The following is a 22,603-nucleotide window of genomic DNA, read 5'->3' on the forward strand; positions in this document are numbered from 1 at the left end:
CAAACAGTTGCAAAAAGGAGGACATGCCATTTAAACTAAAAATATCTATAAATTATAACTAGAAAAAACAACACAAACCACAATTAAGCAATTAAGGGATCGGGGCAAGATAAGGGCTTGAAGATGTCCACAGATATCGGAATACACACTGGGAAGGACGCCAAACTCAGGTAAGAATGGACAGACTAGAAATATTTTCACGCTTTGTTTCCAGCACTGGGTCATGCGCAGTCCGTCCTTTTAAATAGTTCTCACAGCTGCAGCCCATGAAGGAGATCAAGGCCTTTTCCTCCCCCATAGACCACACCATTCACGTTTCTCCATTATCCTCTCCTCCCTGTGTGCCCTAAGATGGAGAGTGGATGGGCCTGGGTCCTCCTCTGACTGCCCAGCTGGCCTGTACCCTTCTCCAGCCTCCTCCACAACTTCCAGAGCCACACTTCCACTCCCTGTTGGCTGTTCCTCCTCTCCCTCAGAGTCAGTCTCCACCAGGGGCATGACAGCATTGTTGGAGGAACTGAAGGACCAGGTTGGGGGCTGATCAACATCAGACTTTCAAGATTCTCTACCTCTTCAGGCATCGTAAGCTTTTCATAAGCCTATGTAGCTCTTGTTTCCTGAATTTACCACTCTCACAGGGTTTGACATCTAAGCAAAATTGTCTGTATTTGACAGTTCATTTTAACCATCTAGGGCTGATCTCCAGGGACTTCTGACTTCAATTCCTATAATCCACAACCAGCATGTAAAACCCTAAACCCGAGTCTCTGGGACACACCCAATGCCTTTTAGTTAGAATATTGGGCTTCCTCCATCTATTGATTGCAGTGGGACTATTTGTTATTCTGATCTCACCCAAAAGGGAGTCCTAACAATCGAACTGAGGTCACGACCACAGGGTCACACACCAGCATTACATCAATCATAATTTATTTTACAGATGATCAATATTAACTGGTGCTGTGTAATAGACAGTGCTGTAGTACAAGGCCCTCAGTGATTAAGGCCAAGCAAAAGGACCTCTGTCCCTTTATATCTTACATAGCAAATCATAATCCAAGCATAACACCTAATGAAATTTGTTAACTGGTTTGTTGATATTATTCTGCTGTGTTCTTGCATATCTGTCATATAAAGATACTTATCGTTGTTTTTCCATTTAACAGCTATCTCTGTTTTAGCAGCTGTTTCATTTTATAAGAATCCTACAGCAGATAATTAAATTTACTCAGACAGCTGACAGGAGGGATACTGGATCTAATGGAATTCCATATATTGTTATCTCTTTGATTGCACCAGTGATTTAAGATCTAAGTTTTCTGCATTACAGCTCAAGCAGTTTTACCAGATATGGCTGTAGGCCCAGTCAGCATTTGATGAGCCTATTAAACAGTTGACAGAATTTGAAATTGTAATGTAACCAAGGAAAAATAATTGCTATGTTCTAACTTCATAACTTACAGCACAGCAAAAGTGATGTTAATTCAAATCGCACCAGAGTTAATACTTGATGCATATTTTGTTTTAACATGAATTCTTTTCTTACAGTGTTTACTTTAGAAATACCAATGAGAATTCTCAATGAATACAGTTGTTTCCTTGATGATTATTTTTAAATTGTGACTTAGTATTTAAGTTGAAACTAGGACAAATACTCAGAGACATATATTATTTTATAAAGGAGAACAGTAATAGAACTTTGAATCATTAGATAAAATCCTACTGTTTCATTTACTTCATTAGAAAAAAAATTACTTTTCTTTAGTAAAAAAGATATGTCCAGTTTCCAATTGCTTTTAAGATCACTGATGAGGCTGAATTTATACAGATATATAACTCAATCATTTTTAGATCAACATATTAAACTAGATTTAAATAACCACAATTAATGTGAAAAAAGCCCTTTACCTGTGAAACTTCCTATGCCTGATTGGTGGTGTTTAAATGTACATACTTATACATGAATAATCCATACGGATTGGTGGTATGTGGATATTAATGGAAACCCTACCCGAGCCACTGATGTTGGGCATGTGAGCCTTACTATGCAAATGAAAAGATATGAATATTTAAATAGTCAGGTGATTGTTATAAGTTTGTATGGAAAATACCTTTGCTGAAGATCTTTCATAAATTAACGATCTGAAAAGAATGGCACTTGCTGTTTAAGAATCTTATTATCGATTTCCGGTTTGCAAGGCTTCGGCGGCGGCAGGAATCCGTGATCATGTGCGGTTCCTGCTGCGCTCGCTGCCGAAGTGCCTCCAATCCAGCCGGATCTGGAGGATATGGTTGCCCCGTAGAGGCAACCAAAGAGAGAGGAGATCCGGACAGGGGTTTGGAGGTATCGCAAACCCCCTCCTCAGCTGGCTAAACTCCTTTTCCCCAAGGCGGTGGAGCGGCGGTCAGCAATGGCCGCCACAAAGAAGCCTGCAGCCAGGTAAGATTGTGCAGGAGGAAGTTGGAGAAAGTGAAAGTTTTTTGGCTGAACCGGGACAACAAGGAACTTTTAAATACCCTGCAATCTTAATTGTTTGAATGATACATTGTTCCCTAAGAAGACTGGAAAGTGGCGGAAGAAAAGTGAAAGTGAAAGTTATTTTCTCTCACTCTCCCTCCCCATGGAAATAGCTGATGGAAATCGGAAAAACCTGCTTGGGCACAGAAGGTAACTAAACTTGAAATTTAAAGCCAAGGGGATAAAAGATTTCTGAACATTGGAATTAAAAACTAAAATCTTCTTTGCTGTAAGTGGGAGGGAAGAGGTAAAGAACTTATTTTAAGATTGTATTGAAGGAGACTGCTTGGAGTTTATAAGACCAGAAATAAAAGGCAATAAGGATTCTAAAAAATTACTTTGGAACTGTGTAATTGAACTCTACCCCAGGAAGAGAAAATATAAAAAGAAGAAAGTGCTAAATGAAACAATTTATTTTGATTTGGATTGCTTTGTGACTTTGGGATTTTGGGGAACTATTTCTTGAAAGATTAAAAACATTTGGGTTGTTTTTAAGGAAAAAAAATGGCATTATCTGTTGAGGAATTGCAAATGGAATTTCAAAAGCTAAAAGAAGAGGAACAAGAAGGCAAGGGCTCTTCTGGATCTATTTTTCACTTTTTAGAAATGGCGATTTCTACCTACCAAGAAATACAATAACAAGAAGGCTGGGATGAAGGAGAAGAAGCCATCTTTAGTGGACAGACAATCTTACTTGAAGAAGATAAGAGAAAGGGGGGAAAGAAAATGGAGAATTCAGAACTTAAAAAAGCAACCAAGAAAGGGAAAAATAAGATGAAAAATCAATACAATGTCAGAAAGCAACAGAAAAGAGAAATACAACAGAGAGGGAAGACTAAGAGAGGGGAGTTTGAGAGATGTGGGGGCAAAAAGGCTAGAATTGATAAGAAAGAAAGGGGAAAAGGAAAAAGAAGTCATAAAGGTTTAAAACAAGATGTTAAAAAACAGGGTTTTTTCAGAGACAAAGGGTAAATTATAATTTAAAAAATGATTCTGCAAAAGTACATAAGATTGTATTGTAGATTTTAGTATTTGAAATTGAGTGAGAAAACTGAAATATTATATGAGTTAATAATGCATTAAAGGGAATGTATAAAAATGTTTAAGATTTAATAATAGAGTTTAACTATCTATGGAATATTGTTTTTACTATCTTATAAACTTAATTCTCTTTTTTGTTTCATTATTCTAAAATGTAATATTTAGAATGTACTAAGCAGAATCAGTATGGAAAGTATGTATTATTTTAAGTGTTAAATTTAGGGGAAAGATAAAAAGTTGTCATACTTCAACCAGTGATTACAGGAGAAATATTGTATTAGAAAGAAAAGATAAATAGATAATTGAAAGAGAACGGACAAAAGATGTAAGTATAATTATCTAAATTGAGATGAAATAAATAAAATAGAATTAAGAGAGTGAATGAAGAGAGAAAATATATAGAAAATATAGAATGTAAAATAAGATATGAAATAGTATATTAACTGAGCATGAATTTGATTTATGTCTGTACAAAAATATGTAACCTGGGGTAAGCCGCTTTCCAAAAAGAAATTTTATGTATTTATGTTTTGTGTTTTGTTTGTCTATGTTTGCATTAATAAAACGTTAGAAGAATGTTGGAAGAGAATAATGAAATTGTATAAGACAGATGGATTCAATGAATATATACAATTCAAGGCAATAGAAATATAATTGAATAGAAGGAAAGGGAGAAATAAAGAGAAGTTGGGAAAAGATATGAAGTTGATCAGATAAGATAAATATATATATTAAACTGTGCTTGTATGGAAATGTGATAATTTGGAATTATCCTGTCTTTAAATAAGATGTTTTATTTGTTTTTCAGAAAAGATGTCTTATGTAATTACATTCTACGTTTTGTTTGTTTGTGTATTGTTTTTAAAAAATTAATAAAATTTGTTTTTTAAAAAAAGAATCCTATTATCACCAGTTTTCCTCAACTATTCCAAAAGATGTATGTCTTCAGCAATATTTCCCAATAGTGTAACTGACAGGCTAACACAAATATTAAAGATTCTGCAGCACTGCAATTGCTCAATATTTAGTTAGGGGTTTATTTTAAACACCAGATTCCATTCAGATCCTGCTTTTGAAAAAGAAGGCAATTCTACTTCGGGCACTTATTGCAGAAATCAGCTCCCAACTACAGCAAACCTTATACTTTGAACATATCCTCACTGACTTAACAGTTTATTAGAAAGGAGCATTTGCTTTAGTAGCTTGAATGTTAAGCAAATGTTAACTTGTGTAAATACTAGTAGGAAGGAAATGAATGCCGCATCATGAGGAATTATTGTTCATTGAAGAACCGAAAATGGCTGTGTAACAACATATGGTACTTGTGTTCATTTTGTTACATGAAAATGAGTTTGGGCACCAACTTCCGACTCTTTTTCTTTTCTTTTGTTTTCTCCCGTTACATTATATCCCTCCTTTTCCCCTCCCTCTCTTCTTACTTTTCCATGTTTTTTTCCCTTTGTATTTTATATTTTGATAAACTAATAAAAAGTTAAATTGGAAAATGAGTTTGGGATACATTAGGAGAAATAAAAAGTAAACTCAATGCAGTGAAACTAGGATACCCAAAAAGTATGTATGGATAGAGTCAAGAATGAATGAGTGATAAATGAATATGGACTAAATGTAAAAATGAATGACCAGGATGAAAGAAATACGTTGTGGCTTTCATCAAACTCTGGCTCACAGGAGTTCTAATACCATGGAAATTCTTTCAAAGCAGCCAGCTTCTTTCCAGAGTTCAAATCAAATCACATCGACCTTCATTGTGGTCAGAAAGCATAAGGAGGGTGGGGTACAAGGAATGTAAAAATAAAAGAAATATAAAATACAAAAATAACATTCCATTAAACAACTAATAAAATATGTTTTTAAAAATCTAAAGGGAGGAATAAAAACAATAAATGAACAACTCCTCTGGAGTTGACTTTAATCAAAGTGCCTGACTATTCTAACTTGGTCTGTTGAAAAAGAAATAATTTCATTTCCTCTTTTTTTTAAAACCAACATTTCAAACAAGGTTTCAGAATTCTCATGAGTTAACTGCAGGTTCTCACCTTTAATTGAGTTAGGAGCTTGCTGAGACAATTGTTGGGGGTCGGGATAGGGTTGTGACTTGTCTTTCAGTGTACAGTCGTATTCTCCCAGAGTCTTAGCCTCCCTCATTTCCCACATTTCCATTGAATACCACAAGGGGACCATGAGGGAAGTCCTTCTTTACTGTTTTTATTTTATTTTATTCGGATTAGAAAGTTTTCAGGACAATGGGAAGTTGTGTATAATATAAGTCAACACCAGCACTTTCCACCACCTAACAATAATAAAGTCAGTTCTACATTCAACTTACATTCTTCCAATTCTAAATCATCCCGAGAACAAAGTAGAAGTATAATAATAGCCTCTTTCACAGGTGAAGAACATCTTAGGAAATTTCCAACAGATTTTGACATAGCATCATGGGCTACAAAATACAATAAAAATATAGCCTGATCTATTCATGCTAAACCAAGTGAGACCCATTAAGTCCAATTAACTTATTTCCAGATAAATATGCATTGAACTGCACATTTAGAAATAAAATTGACACAATTACCATGTCAATTTGTAAAGTCTATTCATGACTTTTTACAATTAAATTTGCATTTGCAAATTTTATGGAAACCTGTATCCCCTTTCTCTTTTTTTTCCAGGAATGTATCAGTCTACTACTTCTATTGAATTTCTTTTGAAATTCCTGTGAGGTATTAAGATAACAGTGCCTAATTTGGGTTACTTTGGTGGGCTTTGTTCAACATATACAGCAGCTGTGCTCCAAAAAATAAGAAGAGTTCATTGGTGAATGGGTTTTAGGAGTTTTAAGGGGTGAAATGTACGTCTTAATCATTTGGAAGATACCTCTTAACTACCACCCTATCCCACCCGACTTCAATCCTGAAATCATTAAAAATGCAAAAAAGGGGAGGGGGATCTTTGGCAGCATCCACTTGGAGACCGGGAGGGGGAGGGAAGGAAGTAAGAACTGATGCTGGAGGTCATGACATGTTGGATCAAACCACAATTTTTGCACCTGAATTATAGGATCATAGAAGACCATAACCTATTCACTGCTTCTTCTTTAAAAAATACTGCCTCACGTACAAACTGCTATATTAAGCTTTTCCAATCTTCCCAAACCAATGAACTATAATAATGTAAGGGAAGGACATGTCAATTAATGAAGCCTTTCCAATCTTGAGGGAACAGATTTGCTTACCCTAAATCATCCAAATTTACAAAATAGACTAAGTAGTTATTAGGAAGTGGGAACTCTCTTCCAAATAGTTAGCTAGAGCTAGCCAACCACTTGTCTACAATATTTGCCTGTTTTTCTGAATCTTCCAAGTCATACAACTTTTTGTAATTGATGACTTGAATTGAAATTCTGTCCATTCCTATTGTGTCCAAGTGGTTTTTCAGTTTTTTTGGTATGACACTAAATGCACCAACAACTATTGGCACCATTTTCTTTTTCCACATTCTCTTGACCTCTGTTTGAAAGTCTTTATATTTCCTAGTTTCTCCAGTTTTTCTCATTCATCCTTCTATCTCTAGCCATTGCAATGCCAAGTATCCACACTTGTTTCATTGTAACAACACTGAGAGCTGGCTTATTATGGGCTAAATGATGTTGAGTGCATTATTTCCTTAATTAGTGATTAGGGCAGTGCCAAAATTCACCAGCTAGCTCTGGCTAAGGGTTTCTGGAAGTTGAAATCCACACTAGTTACTAAGGTTGAGAAACACTGGATTAGGGTATTGGAGTGTTCCTACAGGGAGACAAGTTCTAGTCCACCTTTAGACATAGAAGCTTACTAGAGTTACTTACTCTGTCTCAGTCCAGTCTACCTCATAGTTGTTGTATTGCAGAAATATACTGTATAAGCAATGCAGTGCTACTTTGAGCTCTTGGAAGAAAATCAGGATATAGATCTAATAAATGCATGTTGTAAATATTAGTGTTAACAGTTTTCTTAGACTTTTACATTGTTATAGTTTGTGTCACTAACTGAAATAGTTTTCTGTCCTTTAGAGCACACTGACAACAGATGGATGGATCCCACCTCATTCAAGATGCTACAAATCATTTTAGGATGTAATGAGATCCCCTGATCCTTTTTATTTGCAGAGCTATCCCAGCTTCCACCACAGAGAATAGCACTCATTATGCCAAAGAGGGCAGTCCCCTTCTATTCAAATGAATGGGGAATCCCACCCAGTGGGGGGAAAGGGCATGACATTTATTTCCAAAATCTACTTTATGTCAGGTAAAGGTCAAGTTTGACATGGTCTTGCCTTTCAGATGCCTCCTTCCTTTCTCAAAATAACAAGGTCTGGGCAGGGAATCCTTGCTCGTCACCATTGTCCAGGGAAGAATATGTTTGGAGAACAGAGGGAGAAAATTGCAGGGCAACACTAGCAGGGTTAAAGTCACCAGCATTACAATGAAGCAAGGTGAGATTCACCTTCAAAAAGTGAATTGGGAGATGGTAAGGGCTATGCTTCTGCCTGCCCCCAACCCTGCTTTTCTGTTCTAGGAGGGTAGCCATCGATTGATTCCCTTTTCTGGTTGGCTAATGGCTCTAACTAACTAGGAAGCCCCCTTCCTTGCTAGGTACGTAAGGATGGATCCTGCTGAACAGTCAGGCCAACCCTGTTGCTTCATTAGCAAATGGTGCAGTAGGAAAAATGATCTTGGTGATTCTCTGGAGAAGTCCCATGGTTCAATGACATATCCTAAAGGAGAGATTGGGGATCTAAAGGAGAGATTGGGGACTTCTAAACATAGAGGGGTTTAAGTTGATTTTTCTCCCATGGTCCTCCTATTATTTTGCCAGTTTGTGGTCATTCGGGAATTCTGTGTAGTGTCTTATCTCTCTAGAGGAGGGAAAGGGAGGGACATGGGCTCCACTCTTTTTTGTATGCAAGTAGGAATGCACCGTTGCACACAGGGAATTTTGGCTCGGTTTTTTTTGTATCTGCTCACTTCATGGCTGATCTCCTCACCTCTGTCTCACAAATTCCCATTCAACCCCAATAAACTGGTATAAATGAACAAAATTGCTTTCTGTACATTTATTTGTAGGCACAGAACCTGGTTTTTCTTCTGCCATATAAGCCAGGATAATTATAATGCTAACAAAATGCTCTTTTCATTTCCACCAAACTGTGTTATTCTAAATGCTCAAAATATTTGTTTTAAGTATATTTGATGAAGTGGACTGGAGTTCAAGAAAATGTATTATTCCGTAACAATACATTAGGCTTTCAAGAAACTATAAAGCTGTTTATTGTTTTTTGCCGAGTTAGAAAGTTTCTCTTTCTAATCAATTGTTTCTGTGAACAAATGAAGCAAATGTATGTTTAAGAATGATGAAGGAATATTGAATATCCTATGGCATCCTTTATTTTTATTTTAGTCATCAAAAATCTTAACTGATGACATCCCGTTCTTTTGAAAGTTTTTTCTTTCCTTCTTTTCTTGTTTTTTTTTTACAGGGGCTCTAATGCTTTCCTTTTGAAACCTTTGAACCAAACTGAGAGGTGAAAAGTCTATGTACTTATCTATTCATTCATTCATTCATTCATTCATTCGACAAATGAACCAATAAACCATAATTTTGTTTCACTCCGTTTGCCTTCCTTGATCTCTAATTTTTTCTCCCTTTGGTTTGATATTCCTGAACAAAGTCTTGTCTGAGATTTTCATTGTGAAAACTCTGGAGAGGCCTTGCCCAGCCACAAAAGAACATTTTTAATGTATGGGGGGAGGAAGTGTGGGAAAGTGGGGGGAAACTGCTGTGATAATAAAAGCCAAAGTGGGATTTGCTTCTGGAGTCCTGAAAATTGGGACCCTCCTTCCTGAACAAGGAAGAAAAGTAGGCAGCCTTTTCCCAGACCTCCCACCTCCACCCAGATTCTGATCACTGGAAGGCCCTCTCACAAAGAAAAATACTCAGACCATGACAGCCTAAGCTGGGCCCTTCCTCTTTCCTTTTATGTTGCTCTCCATCCTAAGGTGATGCCTTTGAATGCCAATAAGGAAACTGTTGGGCAGCCTCAGACAGCCGGCCATTTCTTTAGATGTCCAATCTCCTGCCCCTGTTGGGGGAGAGAGAGAGAGCCCATCAGGTAGGCTATAGCAGCCACCGTGAATCTGGGTGGTTGCACCTGGCCAACTAGGAACCCAGGACAATATTCATCACCCATGAGCTTACAGTGGAACAAATGAGCACACAATAGGCCTTTATGGCTGCTGCCACTAATCAACGTGGTGGCAGTCTGGTATTGGGATTTAGGAGAGGCACAGCAAGGGAAGTTCATACTCTACATAAATGACCTCTGTGATCATATTAAGAGCAACTGCGTTCTTTTCGCTGATGATGTAAAGCTGCTCAACACCACAGACAATACTGCTACCCTTCAAAAAGACCTTGACTATGTATCAGAATGGTCAAACAAATGGCAACTTCAAATCTCAACAAATAAATGCTCTGTCCTACATATTGGCAAAAAAAAAATCAGAAAATAAAATGCAGGCTGAATAGTCAAGACCTTGTTGATGATCCAAGCTCTGTAAAGGACCTTGGAGTTCTCATCTCTAATGACCTAAGTGCTACAGCCCACTTTAACTACATAGCCAAAAAGGCATTAAGAGTTGTTAACCTAATCCTACGTAGCTTTTTCTCTGGTAATATCACATGACTAACTAGAGCATACAAAACATTTGCTAGACCAATACTCGAATACAGCTCATCAGTCTGGAACCCACTTTACGTATCTGACATTAGCACAGTTGAGAAAGTCCAGAAATATTTCACAAGAAGAGTTCTCCACTCCTCTACTCATTGCAGAATACCTTATGCCACCAGACTTGAAATTCTAGACCTAGAAAACCTTGAATTATGCCGTCTTCAGCCTGATCTAAGTATGGTATATAAAATCATACATTGCAATGTCCTGCCTGTCAATGAATACTTCAGCTTCAACCATAACAACACAAGAGCACACAATAGATACAAACTCAAGGTAAACTGCACCAAACTTGATTGCAGGAAGTACGACTTCAGCAACAGAAGAATACTCTACCTGAGTCTGTGGATTCTTCCCCAAACCCCAAAAACTTTAACCTTAGACTGTCTACTATTGACCTCACCCCTTTCCTAAGAGGTCTGTAGGGGGCGTGCATAAGCGCACCAATCGTGCCTACCGACCCTGTCCTATTGTTTCTTTTTATTTTTCTTATATATACCCATTTCATGCATTCATAACTATATATATATATACTTATACCTGTTATCTTGTAAGCAATTGATAAAGAAAGAAAGAAAGAAAGAAAGAAAGAAAGAAAGAAAGAAAGAAAGAAAGAAAGAAAGAAAGAAAGAAAGAAAGAAAGAAAGAAAGTTAGTTAGTTCACAGCAAGAGAGGACAGACTCTCCTGAAGACAAGGGCAAGGCTGGGAGGGGGAATGTCCAGGCTACACAGCAAGAACAAAGCAAGTCTGAGGACTATCCCAGCAGCCACATTAGTCTTCAGCTGCTTATCCTTAGGTTATCCTTCTTATCCTTCAGCTGCTTATCCTGCAATTGCTGTTATTAAAACCTGCAGTCCCAATGCCTTTTCTTCTTAGCAATTCAAAGGTAATGACCATTTACTAACAAAATTTGTTCTGGGCTAGATTTCATCCCATAGCTGCACCAGACTTATCCATGTTTGCAGTTTTGTGTTTACCTCCTATTTTTACTGAGCATTTGGGTGCTCCCCAGGGTTGTTTCCTTGGCTCCTCTTTCTGGGATGTTTGGAACCACCAAAATATTTGCCATTATTTGAAGACGGACACGAGTAGGCCAGTTAGGAAATGAAGCAGCTGCTTATGAACCTACTGATTTTATGTTGCTACTTGTGGAGGAGCTATCTCTACCTTTGCTGTAAATTGGGGAAAACATTTCATAAGTTATTCCTACGATGTATCTCAATAATTTTCCATTAATCTCAGTACAAGTCTAATAATACATTGGTGCAGTAAGCCCTGATTGCATACTGTGCCAAACAAGACATTTTAGTGAATCTGTACCATTGTTTTTAAGAACTTTTTTCAGAAGGACTTCTTAAAGGATAAATGCTGCCAAACAACTTTCACTTCTTCCGTATGAATGGCTCCCAGCAGTACCAAGAAAAGAGGTAGGAGGGTGGGAGGGTGACCCCAGTCCGTGAATCGGAACTCGTCCACGGCGTGCCAGAAATCGGACTGCACAAACCCCATCTGTGGGATGCAGGCAGCATACGAAACCACACTCCCTCTGGTCCACGGAAAAACCTCTCTCCACAGAACCAATCTCTGGTGCCCAAAAGGTTTGGGGCCATTGCCTTATAAGATTATATGAAAAGGCGGGGGGGAAGAATCTCCATTGAAAACTTTACCAGAAGCACCCATCTCTCAGTTGATGTAACTCCTATCCAATCATTCTTTATTACAGTCACATACTGCAGTCAAATACAAAAGTACAGTCAAATACAAAACTCATGACAAAAATTTTCTGTTGATACAAGCTAAAATTTCTAATAGAATGGATTTTAAAAAATTAACCAATTTCTTTTATTAAAGATTATCATGAAACAAGACATTATCTATTTTGTCAGTTTGTCTTCAGACTGATCATCTCCTCTTCAGAACTGAGAGAATCAACCTGAAGACATACAGTACTTTGAACGAGATCAGGAGTAAACTGTTATATCTTTAAATACTGAAATGAATGAGAATTGGGCTCCTATTCCATTTATCTTGGATGTATTACTTATTCTCAGATGGTTGGCCTATTAAATACTCAAGCCTTAAATCTTTGAACTTCCAAACATTTCCAAACCCCCAAATGGCTATGGTATTCTCTAAATTAAAATATTTAAGTTATTATCGAGGAGAGGAAAGAAATAATAAGTTCAGGTCTGAATTTGTATCCATCTGTGGATGGCAACTGATTCAACATGAAATACCATTGCTTAGGCTGTTGTTTATAACATGTTCATCTCATTCTCAGAAACAAATACAATGTTTTACGTTTTTTTTAAAAAAAGAATCCCTATTAGGATCTGGTGCCTTTTTCATTTTCTAATTTGCAGTTTGAGCATTATTCTCATAGTTTAGGGACAAATCCTGTGGGAGTGTGACTCACTGCTGTCTTGGGATGGGCTACATAATTCTTTCCTGTGATGTTGATTTCACCTTAATTCCTACTTGCGCAGTCACAAAGCATACAAAGCAGGGATTCTGATCTCATCCAATAGTAACTGAGACGAGCACTAGAAACAGGGGGGGTTTTGTAGTGGGGTTGAGGAAATTCCATCCAGAAGATATTCTTTTAAGTAATCAGGTGTTCCCACGCTACGTAAGCGTTTCAAAGGTAAACAGCAATATTTTGAATTATGTTCAGAAACCAGCCACCATACGAAGATATATGCAAGGGGAAGATTTAAGATTACATTAATGGACCCATTCCATTCCAATGCTTCGTCCCTATGGAGCTCTATCAGCCGAGGTGCCTACACTGGTTCATCTAATCCAGCATCTACTTCATCCATACCAACAATGATACCACATTCAGGATTCAGTGAGGTTCACTTCTTAATTAAACATGCATAGAACTGCTCTGGTTAAATGCATGCCCAATAATAAGAGAACATCAAAATATTACCACTGATATGTGTTAATCTGATTAGCAATAATAGGGAAGAAAAGAACAATTATTACTATGCAGTAACCTTAACTGCAGTAATGTAAAGTATTTAATTTGTGTAATGGATTGCGGTTCCTTTTTGCTTGTCTCACAGCATTTCTTCATTAGTGTTTTAAATTCTGCCAATATGTAATTACTTTTCCAAGCTCAAGGGAAAACTAGAAAGCTAGTTTTGCTGAACACATTCAATTGTCTTCCTAATGAATCTTTCCTGATATAAAAGTGGAGTGCTGCCCAAAATAAAGTGTAAGAAATATATCTGGTATTCTGAGGCCGCAACACAAGAATTACTGTTGTTGTTGTTGTTTTACCACTGTAATGAGATGCTGCATATGAACCCCCATGCTCTTCTACTTGCTGTGACTGCAAAGGAAACAATGAAGCTTCTCCACATTTACTTGAATGGGGATCTGAACTTCTCAGAAGTATTAATATGAGGTGCAAGATCATGAGCACACAGGTGCTTACACAGTCACGGCCCACACACAGAGTCTCCGCTGGTAATGGCTGAAAATTCTGGCATGCATCAAATCCATCTAAGACAGAAACATGTCCAGCAAAACTAATGGCCTCTCACGGCATCCTATCACTCAAATCCTATTTTGCAAAATTGGGGTTCCTCTGCTGTTCTTTCAGACAACAGCATATCTTTATCCCCTACAGAACAATCTCTTGTTGTGTATATCTGGAAATAGTTCTTTGCTCTTGTAAGCAGTTCAAATGACTTCACAAGAAAATGACTTTGGCCAATCCTGACATTCAGAAGTCCCAAAGGGTCCATAAAGCCAAACCAATCGATGCTCAATCATACTCAGCTCTGTCCAGTATGCAGCTGTTCTAAGTCATTACAAGGACTTGGATGTGCAGGCAGTTTTTAATTGCTTCATTGCCCGAACACTCAAGTTGCTCATGGTATCTTCACAAGACCTGCATCCAGAACATCAACAAATCAAGGCCTTCACACAGCACATGATTCTTGTAACACTCCTGACTCTTGGGAACAGCAAACAGCAAAGCAGCAAGTTCAGGTAGAATTGTCCCTTGGCAACCATGGGTCCACCAGACAGTATATAATAAAAATGAGAGTTTCTGTCACTCTACATAAAACCATCACTGCATTCTGCTCTTATGGACTGGAGACATAGGAAACAGCAACCACAGTGCACGTCGAAGCATAAGAAACGGAAACAGCTCCAAGATCTTTCTCTGCACATGCCTATTCCATCCTCGCTGTTATCTCGCATATTGAAGGCTTTGTATTTTCCTTTGGTTCGGTGCCTTCTTTAATCTTTCCACCGCACTCATAAAATGTGGTGACCCCACTCATCACCTTATTTCAGCTGAGCCTACCTACTGCCAAGCCAAGTATTACTGTTTGTTCTCAAACTAGCCCCAAAAGACATTTCCATAAATTTGGCATTTACTTCCAAGCTTCCATGGACTGATGGAAACATTCATTTAAAGAAGAAAAGAAAAATCTAGGTGCTTAAATTTCCCAAGTCCAGCAGATCATTAATAGTACTGGCAACATAGCTTTACTGCTGGATCACCAAATGTTACAGTAATTTTAGCCAACAGAAACAAATTAAATTTCTTGGCCACTTGACCACCAAACTTTGCAGTACTCTTCAACTCTGCAACATGCCAAAGAAGGAGGAGCTCCAGGGTATATCAAATAGCCCTTATTTCTAACTCCTTCGAATTTGTTTTCAAAGGTTCCTCAGCCGTCTTCTTGGGAGTATAGGGAGGCATGCAGAAGAGTCTTCAAAAATAAAGAGGATTCTATTCCAGTGATTGTATGCATTTTGTTGGATATCTGCTGGACTTCACTCAATACATCAAGGCGGCAAACAGAAAAATGTCTCCCCACCCTCCAAAATAAATATACAAGTGGCCCCCCCTCCCTGAAGCTGAAAGGCCTGCCAAGTGGGGGGGGGAGTCTCATCATGAACTTCTAGCATAAGACTGTAGTAAGACCTAGCTGATTGACACCTGACTATTAGCAGAGCCAAAAATAATATTGGATACTGTGAAAAATCTCACAAAAAAGTACCAAAACCATGGTTGAGAGGCAGATCTTTTTAGCTCTTATGCACAACTTAATTTGGTCTTCCCAAACCAATGCTTTCCAGGCTAGATAAGCCAAAATATCAGATCACGAGTCCCATCACCCAGGGAATGCTGATGAATATTTGAAAAAAAAAAACCAGGATAAGAAAGATTAATTTAAATCGAAAGACCTAGCTTATTATCAGTCTTTTGGCTAAGGTTAGCCTTTCTTATTCTTATAGGTGACCTTTTCAAGATGCTGTAAGATGTATGCCATAGATCAGGGCTGTCAAACTCCTGGCTCATGGCCAGATATGTTCCATGATGGCCACACCTGGTTTAGTGAAGGGGAAAGGATGTTCTGATACGTCACATGATGATGTGAGTTTGACACCCCTGCCTTAGATCATCATCAGTATGAAGCTATTAGCTCAGTGCCATCCCTTATGAATTTGTGAATGAAGAGCCACCATCTCTTAAACCACACAAATTCATCCTGTCTCATCCTGTCGTGGGATGTTTTAGGCCCACTCACATGCAAAAAAGCACACATCTTTTATTACGACAACAAATCAGGGAGGAAAATTAAACTGAGAGTTGATGATCACCCAATTATTTTTTATGGCTGAGCAGACCTTTGAACCAAGGACTTCCAGTCTCAATTGTATGGTCTTAACCAATGAAAAAGTCTGGTTCTCAGTCTTTTTGTTCTTCCTCAGTCTTTTTGTTCTTCCTTTATACTCTTTAAAACTTCTTGGCTTTACCAAAGTCTAGATGAATTAAAGCCTCTGTGCAGCGTGTGCAACATTCTTCCTCATCTCTGGTTATTGATCATGAAATCATTCAGAGAGCCATTTCAGATAATGAAAATGTAAACTCAGTGGCATTTTAAGATTAGTGCATGATGACATCATAATTTAAGAGCTGCCAGATATTGATGGGTATCAGAGATTATGCTATTTGCACACCTGTTTGCATAAGCCAGCCAATAAATAAACCATAATTGTTTGGGTTCACAAAAATGAAACCATGTTTTACAAACTTGAATAGCTGGCTTCATGCAACGCTGTCAAGCTCAAAGTAAAGAATCATATGATAGCCCAGTGTAATAAAAGAAAATACCAGGTAATGTACTGTATAAAACCCTTTCCTTAAACAGGTTCGCTTTGCTGGCATAATTCCTATAGTTTGATGGGAACCAGTATAAAACTATTGTTGGCCCTTTGGGAAACAGTCTCAAATTGTCTGTATTAATACAACATAGGCCTTTTAGCAACAATTTAATGTCCCTGACATAAATCTAAGTCATAGTTTTAAATCTAAATATAGTCTTAATGTCAGGTCATCAAATGCTAACCTTTTCCCAAGAAAATCACTGTACTCAAAAGCCACTCCAATCTCTCCATCAACCTCCAATCTAGTCATCCAAATCAAATCAATCCCAGAAAAGCCAGACTGCAAAGCTGAAAAAAACAAAACACAACCAGCAGCCATGTAGCTGTGTTTTCATTGTCTCACTAAGACAATCCACATTAACTACCAAAGCTTCTGAGCAAAACTAATAGAATGTTTTGGCTTTGTAAAGGAATAGCTATTATAACAGGCCTCTATTGAAAGACAAGAAGATCAGAAGATGAATGAGGGGAACTCATTTCTCACATATTTCTTTGTTTGATCAACTGACTGACAATACAGTCCTTCCCAAGGATTAGACCTCCCAGGTCCTGCCTCAGCACTCAAGATTTGTACAAGGAACCTGACTTATCCTCTCCTATCTCCACCTCCCCACCTCTTTAACCTAAGGCTGAAGTGCAGGAAAGCCGCCGGCTAGAACCTCGATTGCTGTCATTGCTGCTTTGGCACCCTAGCTTTCTTTTTGTTTTTATTTCTTGAACTTGACCTGGTTCTTTGCGTGTTTACATCCCACTTATTCTGCAGGAACCAATGGCAATTGAAGAATGGTTGCGGGAGTTGGGTAGGTCTAATTTAATGAAAATACGGACTAGCAGTGTTCCAATATTTGAGTGGCTGTCACAAAGAAGAGGTCAACTTATTCTCCAAAGCACCCGAACTCAGAACAAGAAGCAGTGGGTGGAAACTACTCAAAGAGAGAACCAGTCTAGAACTAAGGAGAAATTTTCTGACAGTTAGAACAACTAATCAGTGGAACGACTTGCCTTCAGAAGATGTAAGTGCTCCGACATTGTAGGGCTGGACTAGAAGACCTCCAAGGTCCCTTTCAGCTCTATTCTGGTTGATGTTCATAAATGAACTATTTAAAGGTCTAGAAATTTGCAGATGATGCCAAGCTGGGGAGAATTGCCAATTCTCTGGAAGACATACTCAAGATTCAGAAGAATCTTGACAGACTTGAGCAGTTCAGAAAAGTAAGGTTTATTTTACTTAGACAGGAAAGTAAGCTTGCCTCCAGAAGTTGTGGGTGCAAGAAGAGACTGGAGAACCATTTGTCTGAAATGATATATAGGGTTTCCTGCTTCAGCAGGGGGTTGGGCTAGAAGACCTCCACGGGACCCCTTCCAATTCTGTTCTTCTGTTAAGCTTCCCAGTACCCAGTAGATTGAACTGAGAGACAAGGATTGGTTCAAAATACCCCGTCCCACCCAGGAGAGACTCCAAAGTCCAATGAGAATTTGAATCCGGACCTCCCTCCCCCACCTCAATCCCCTTTCAGCGCGCTCTGCCCTCCGAGGAGGAGAAGAGAGAAGGAAAAGCCTGACTTTTCATTTCTTCAGAGTAAATCCGCCTGTCAGATCTCCCATGCACGGAATGTTGCATAATCAGCACTAAATAAAGTATGGTTCTAATAGTAGGAAAGTACAGAGAGTTTCTCTCTCTCCTCCCCCTTCTCCCCCCCTCCCTTTCATTACTTTATTACTTTGGAAGGCTTGAGAGCTCCAACTGTATAAATGCCAATAATTTCCCAAGTTTTTTAAGGCTCCTGCTGAAGTAAGAGATCAGATTTTAGCAAGTGCTTTGCAGGCAACCAGCCAAAAGCCTTCTGATTCACTAAAAGCAACGAGTGGACAAGAGGAGGGGTCCGATAAAAGTTGGCGAAGGAGGAGGGAGGATTAACTTCAGTTACCGCACAAATTAAAAAGAGAAGAAGGGAGGGGGAAAGGGGGGGGCTCCTCTTTTTTTTTTTTTTCCTTCCCCCTGCCAAGTGCGCCCATTTGCCGCGCGCAAACGCCTTTCCTTCCAACCGCAAACTCGTTTCCAGCCAAGCTCGGAGTGTCGCTTTCTGCCGCTTCCACCCCCCGCTTTTTTCTCCCTCTCGCTTTCGCCCTCACCTTCCCTTCAGAGTCCCGTTCCCGGGTTGTTGTTGTTGGTTTTTTTCCCCTACATCGTGGTTTGTTTGTTTTTGGGAGGTTTCCCCGCCACCCCAAGGAAGGTAAAAGGCTACGGCTCGCCAGATGACTCAAGATTTCCCTGCCAGCCACCCCTCACCCACCCCGGGGGGCTGAGCTCCTTCCTTCCTAAGGCGGAAAACAACGACCCGCAAAGAGAGAGAGAGAGAGAGAGAGAAAAGCCTGGCAAACAGGTGCATTCCGGGCGCGAAGGAAGGAGGTCGGAGCAGCGAGCTGGGAAAAGGTGCGGCCGGCGGAGCTGCGCCAGAGCAACTCGAGCGGGAACCCGCGTCGCAAGGCTGCCGGGGGAGGCCTCCGGGCGATGGGGGCGGGGGGGGGGCCGCAAGGCACCTGCTCTGCCAACTCTGGGACCGTCCGGATCGCGGGGCGGGGCTGCTCGCACGTGTTGCGTTTATCTCCGTTTCTAGCCGTTTGTGTGAGGAGACACACGCACACACGCGCGCGCGCACGCACACACACCAAAAAGAAAGCACGGCCGAAATCTTGGAATGTCCTGGAAAAAAATCCTTTTGATTATGACGATTCTCCTCACCTCACGTCCCTCCCAGGTATCGAGGGACAGGGATACGCGGAGAGTAACGCGGCGCTTCTAAGTTCTTTTTCCACTCTTATCTCTCGCCGACCCACCTCCCTCCTTCCCGCATCCGGGCTGGTTTTCTCTTAAGAAACGACGGTTGGGGTGGGATGGGGGGTGGGGGGGTGGGAGAGGAACTTGGCCCATTCGATTCCATTGTCGGTCGCCCTCCTTCCCTCCCTCGCTCTCCCTCCCTCCCTCCCTCGCGTACGTCCGGCTATGAGGAAGAAACTCCTGCGCTTTCAAGGCTGAGCTGACTGACCAAAACTGCAACCGCACGCAAGCCCCTTCCCTCCCTCCTTCCCTCCTCCGGGGCTCCCAGAACAGAAGCTCCTGCCCGCACTTTCCACAAGGTTGGCGGCGGCGGCGGCTAACTTTTCCTTCTCACCTCGTTAGCCGGCCTCTCAGGCCCTCCGCAGAAGCGCTCGCTACCCAAGGAGGCTCCTGCCGTCCACCAGGCGACGGCAGCCGTGTGGGAAGGAGCGGCCGGGCGCAGTGGCTCCGGGGTGGGGTGGGGGGGGAAACAACGGAGAAGGTGCTTTGATTTACACTTGCGGCTCCAGCTGAAGAAGAAGAAGAAGAAGGAAAAAAAAAAAAAACGTTCGGCGAGCGAGAGGCGCCGCTTTGCAGAGCCAAGGCGATTATCCGCCGGTTTTCTCCGCAGAGCAAGGGTAGAATTAAACCCCCAGACTACAGTATACAAAACGCCCGGGACCTTTACAAGGGAGCAGTAGTAGCTCTCTATGAAAGGTGCCTCCTCGGTTATGCCCCAAATCCACGCCGGCGCCTCAGAGGAACGGAAAGAGTGGTGGGTGGTGATGGGGAGGAAGAGTCAGAGCGGGGAAGAGGAGGGGGAAACAAGACACTTACCTGGGCTTGGATGCAGAGCAGCAGGTAATGTAACCACCTGAGGAGAAAGGAGTGAGGGGAAGAAAAAAAAAAAGATCAGAGGGCGAGGTGAAACGGCGAAACTTCGACCCACGCGGGGTGGCTTTGTTTATAACGGTCGCGAGGAATACCGTCAGAGAGCCGGACCGCTTTGTTTTCCTCAGGGGAAAGCCACCGCCGCGCCGCCGCCCCCCACCCCCACCCCCGGCCCTTCTCCCCCCACTCCAGCCACCGCAACAGATCCGAACCACCCAAACTGGGACTTTGCGAAAGCAAAAAAAGGCAGGCAGGCAAGCGCGCACGCCAGGAGTTTGGCGGGGAGGGGGGGAGAGAGAGAGAGAACGCCACTATCCTTACAGGCAAGTGCAGGCGGAGAGCGGGGAATAAGACATCGCTGAGTGAGGTGGAGCGGCGGAGGTAGGTCAAGTGGCTTCAAGGGAACGGCGTCAAATCCCCCGCCGCAGGCTGGCCATGGGAAGGGTCCTGCTCCGGGAAGCTCCGCCGCTTTCCAGTGATCTCGCTTGGCGCTCAGCAGCAGTGAGGAGAAGTTGAAAGCCTGCCTGCTTTGCCTCCACCGAGTGACTCCCTTAGACATCAGCTCTCCTCTTCTCTCTCCCCCCCCTCTCCTCCTCCTCCTCCTGGTCTGGGGATGGATGTGTGTGTGTGTGTGTGCGTGCGCGCGGGTGTGCGTGTGTCTCACTCCCTCGCGCTCGGTCTCTGGAGCGGCGAAGGTCCTGCTTGATTGTCAGCAACTTCCGAGCGTCAGCAAACAAGCCTGCCCCCCGGTCGCCTGTCGTCGTCCCCCCTCCCCTCGCTTCTCAGCCTATTCTTCCCGTCTCTTTCTCCGATCCGGCTGCTTGCCCTGACCCAAAGAGCAGCCCTTGCGACCCAGCCTGCGCTTTGGCGCTCAAGGATGGCTCTCGGATCCCAGCGGACTCTCCGCCTTTCTCCCCTTTTCTCCTCTTGATCGAGCGCAGCCTCCGGCCAGCGCAAAACTGCCCCCTCCTCCCGGCGACGTCGGACAGGTTCCTGGCGAGGGCATCGAAGAGGAACGGGCGAGGGCTTGCTCGGCCAAGGACAACCCGAATGGGGCCACCGCCGGCCTTGCCCCGCCGCCGCTTCAGCGCCTTCTCCGCCTTAGCCTCCCTCTTGTCTTCTCTCATCATCCTCCCCACCGCGCGAGAGAGCGCGCATCATCGGCCAGTGAAGGGAGGTGCTGGCGGCTGCTTGCACTTGCTGGAGGCGAAGGACAATCGAGAAGCCAGCTGGCTGCCGGCCCCCCGCCTCCCTCCAGTCCCGTGGCGGGTGTGGAGCTCCACCTGGGCAGCCAACGGCGACCGCAGCAATTCGGGGACAAAGCGAGTGTGGCCAAGACGCCCCGTCTTTTGGTGCGGAAAAGCGGGCGGCTGACAGACGAAACCGAGGCTGGGCGGTTGGAAGGGGGGAGAGAGAGAGAGAGAGAGAGCTCTCCCGAGAGGACTGTTTGCCCGGATCGATCGGCTATGCCCCGAGGCAGCCGACCCTTCCAAAAGCAAGACAGGGCGGCGGGCGGTGCAGGAGAAGCGCCTTACCACCTTGGCGACCTATGAGCCTTCCAGATACATGTCAGCCCTATTGAAAAGGTGATGTTGAACTAGCTGGGAACTTTGGCTCTGTCTGGTTTGCTCTTATCCCAGACCCTGCCTGCAGTAGCAGCGCACGTCGGAATGCGTAACCAAGAAGGCTTGGAGAGGGGAGGATGTTGTTTCCTCCCTAGGTCTCTACTCTTTCCAGCCTTCCCTCTTGAAATCTGCCGGGGTATCTTGAACATATTTTCTTACTAGTGGTTTAAAACACCATTCATGATGTTTTTAATTGTTTTCTATTTTTTTCTTTCTATTTTCTTCTCCCTTTCTTCTTTTTCTCTCTTTCATTTATGTATGTGTTGTTGGTTTGTTTTAATTGTAAAATCAATAAAATGCATTTAAAAAAAAAACACCATTCATGGGTGTCCCCCCTGTTCCTAACCACAGCACAAACATGCCCTGCAGCATTGAGATTGCTTGCTGTGTCTCCTTATGGTGTTACCTTCATCTCATTCTTAGTCCATAAGTGAGAGGGGCTTAAGTTGTCCTTAGCTATGCTGGTATTTAATAGCTTTTTCTTCTTTATTCCTTTATACTTTATTCCAACACTGTCCACTGTTAGGCTTTGTCACTCCTTCCACCTTAGGAGGAAGTTAATTGACTACAATGGCCCTGAGAACTGAGGCAGTCAAGGCAGAAATAGGGATCTGCAATGAGAAGAGCTGCTATCATTTTGATATGGATAGATGGCTCCAACTCACTAAAAAAAGAATGGCCACCATAAATTAGGCTGACTGGATGGTGGTTTCCATCCT

The 22,603-nt window shown here is 41.8% G+C and overlaps 1 protein-coding gene across 3 annotated transcripts in view; it reads right to left on the reverse strand.

Moving 5' to 3' along the window:
* FGF18 (fibroblast growth factor 18) overlaps window positions 1-22,107 on the reverse strand; it is a 142,690-nt gene extending 120,583 nt beyond the window's left edge. The window contains exons 1-2 of one of the 3 annotated variants that reach the window (XM_026710379.2): window positions 20,581-22,107; window positions 20,206-20,242 (exon numbers count right to left, since the gene is read on the reverse strand). In XM_026710379.2, the coding sequence (XP_026566164.2) occupies window positions 20,206-20,242; window positions 20,581-20,615 (72 nt within the window). In that variant the 5' untranslated portion in view covers window positions 20,616-22,107. Of the gene's footprint in view, window positions 1-19,293; window positions 19,385-20,205; window positions 20,243-20,580 lie in introns of those variants that run through there. The other 2 variants (XM_087918669.1, XM_087918685.1) reach the window with 2 other exon arrangements.
* Between the last annotated feature and the right edge of the window lie 496 nt (window positions 22,108-22,603).

Source organism: Pseudonaja textilis, chromosome 1, assembly GCF_049901715.1.
Source record: "Pseudonaja textilis isolate UNSWEBS1 chromosome 1, rPseTex1.2, whole genome shotgun sequence".
NCBI classification, from domain to species: Eukaryota; Metazoa; Chordata; class Lepidosauria; order Squamata; family Elapidae; genus Pseudonaja; species Pseudonaja textilis.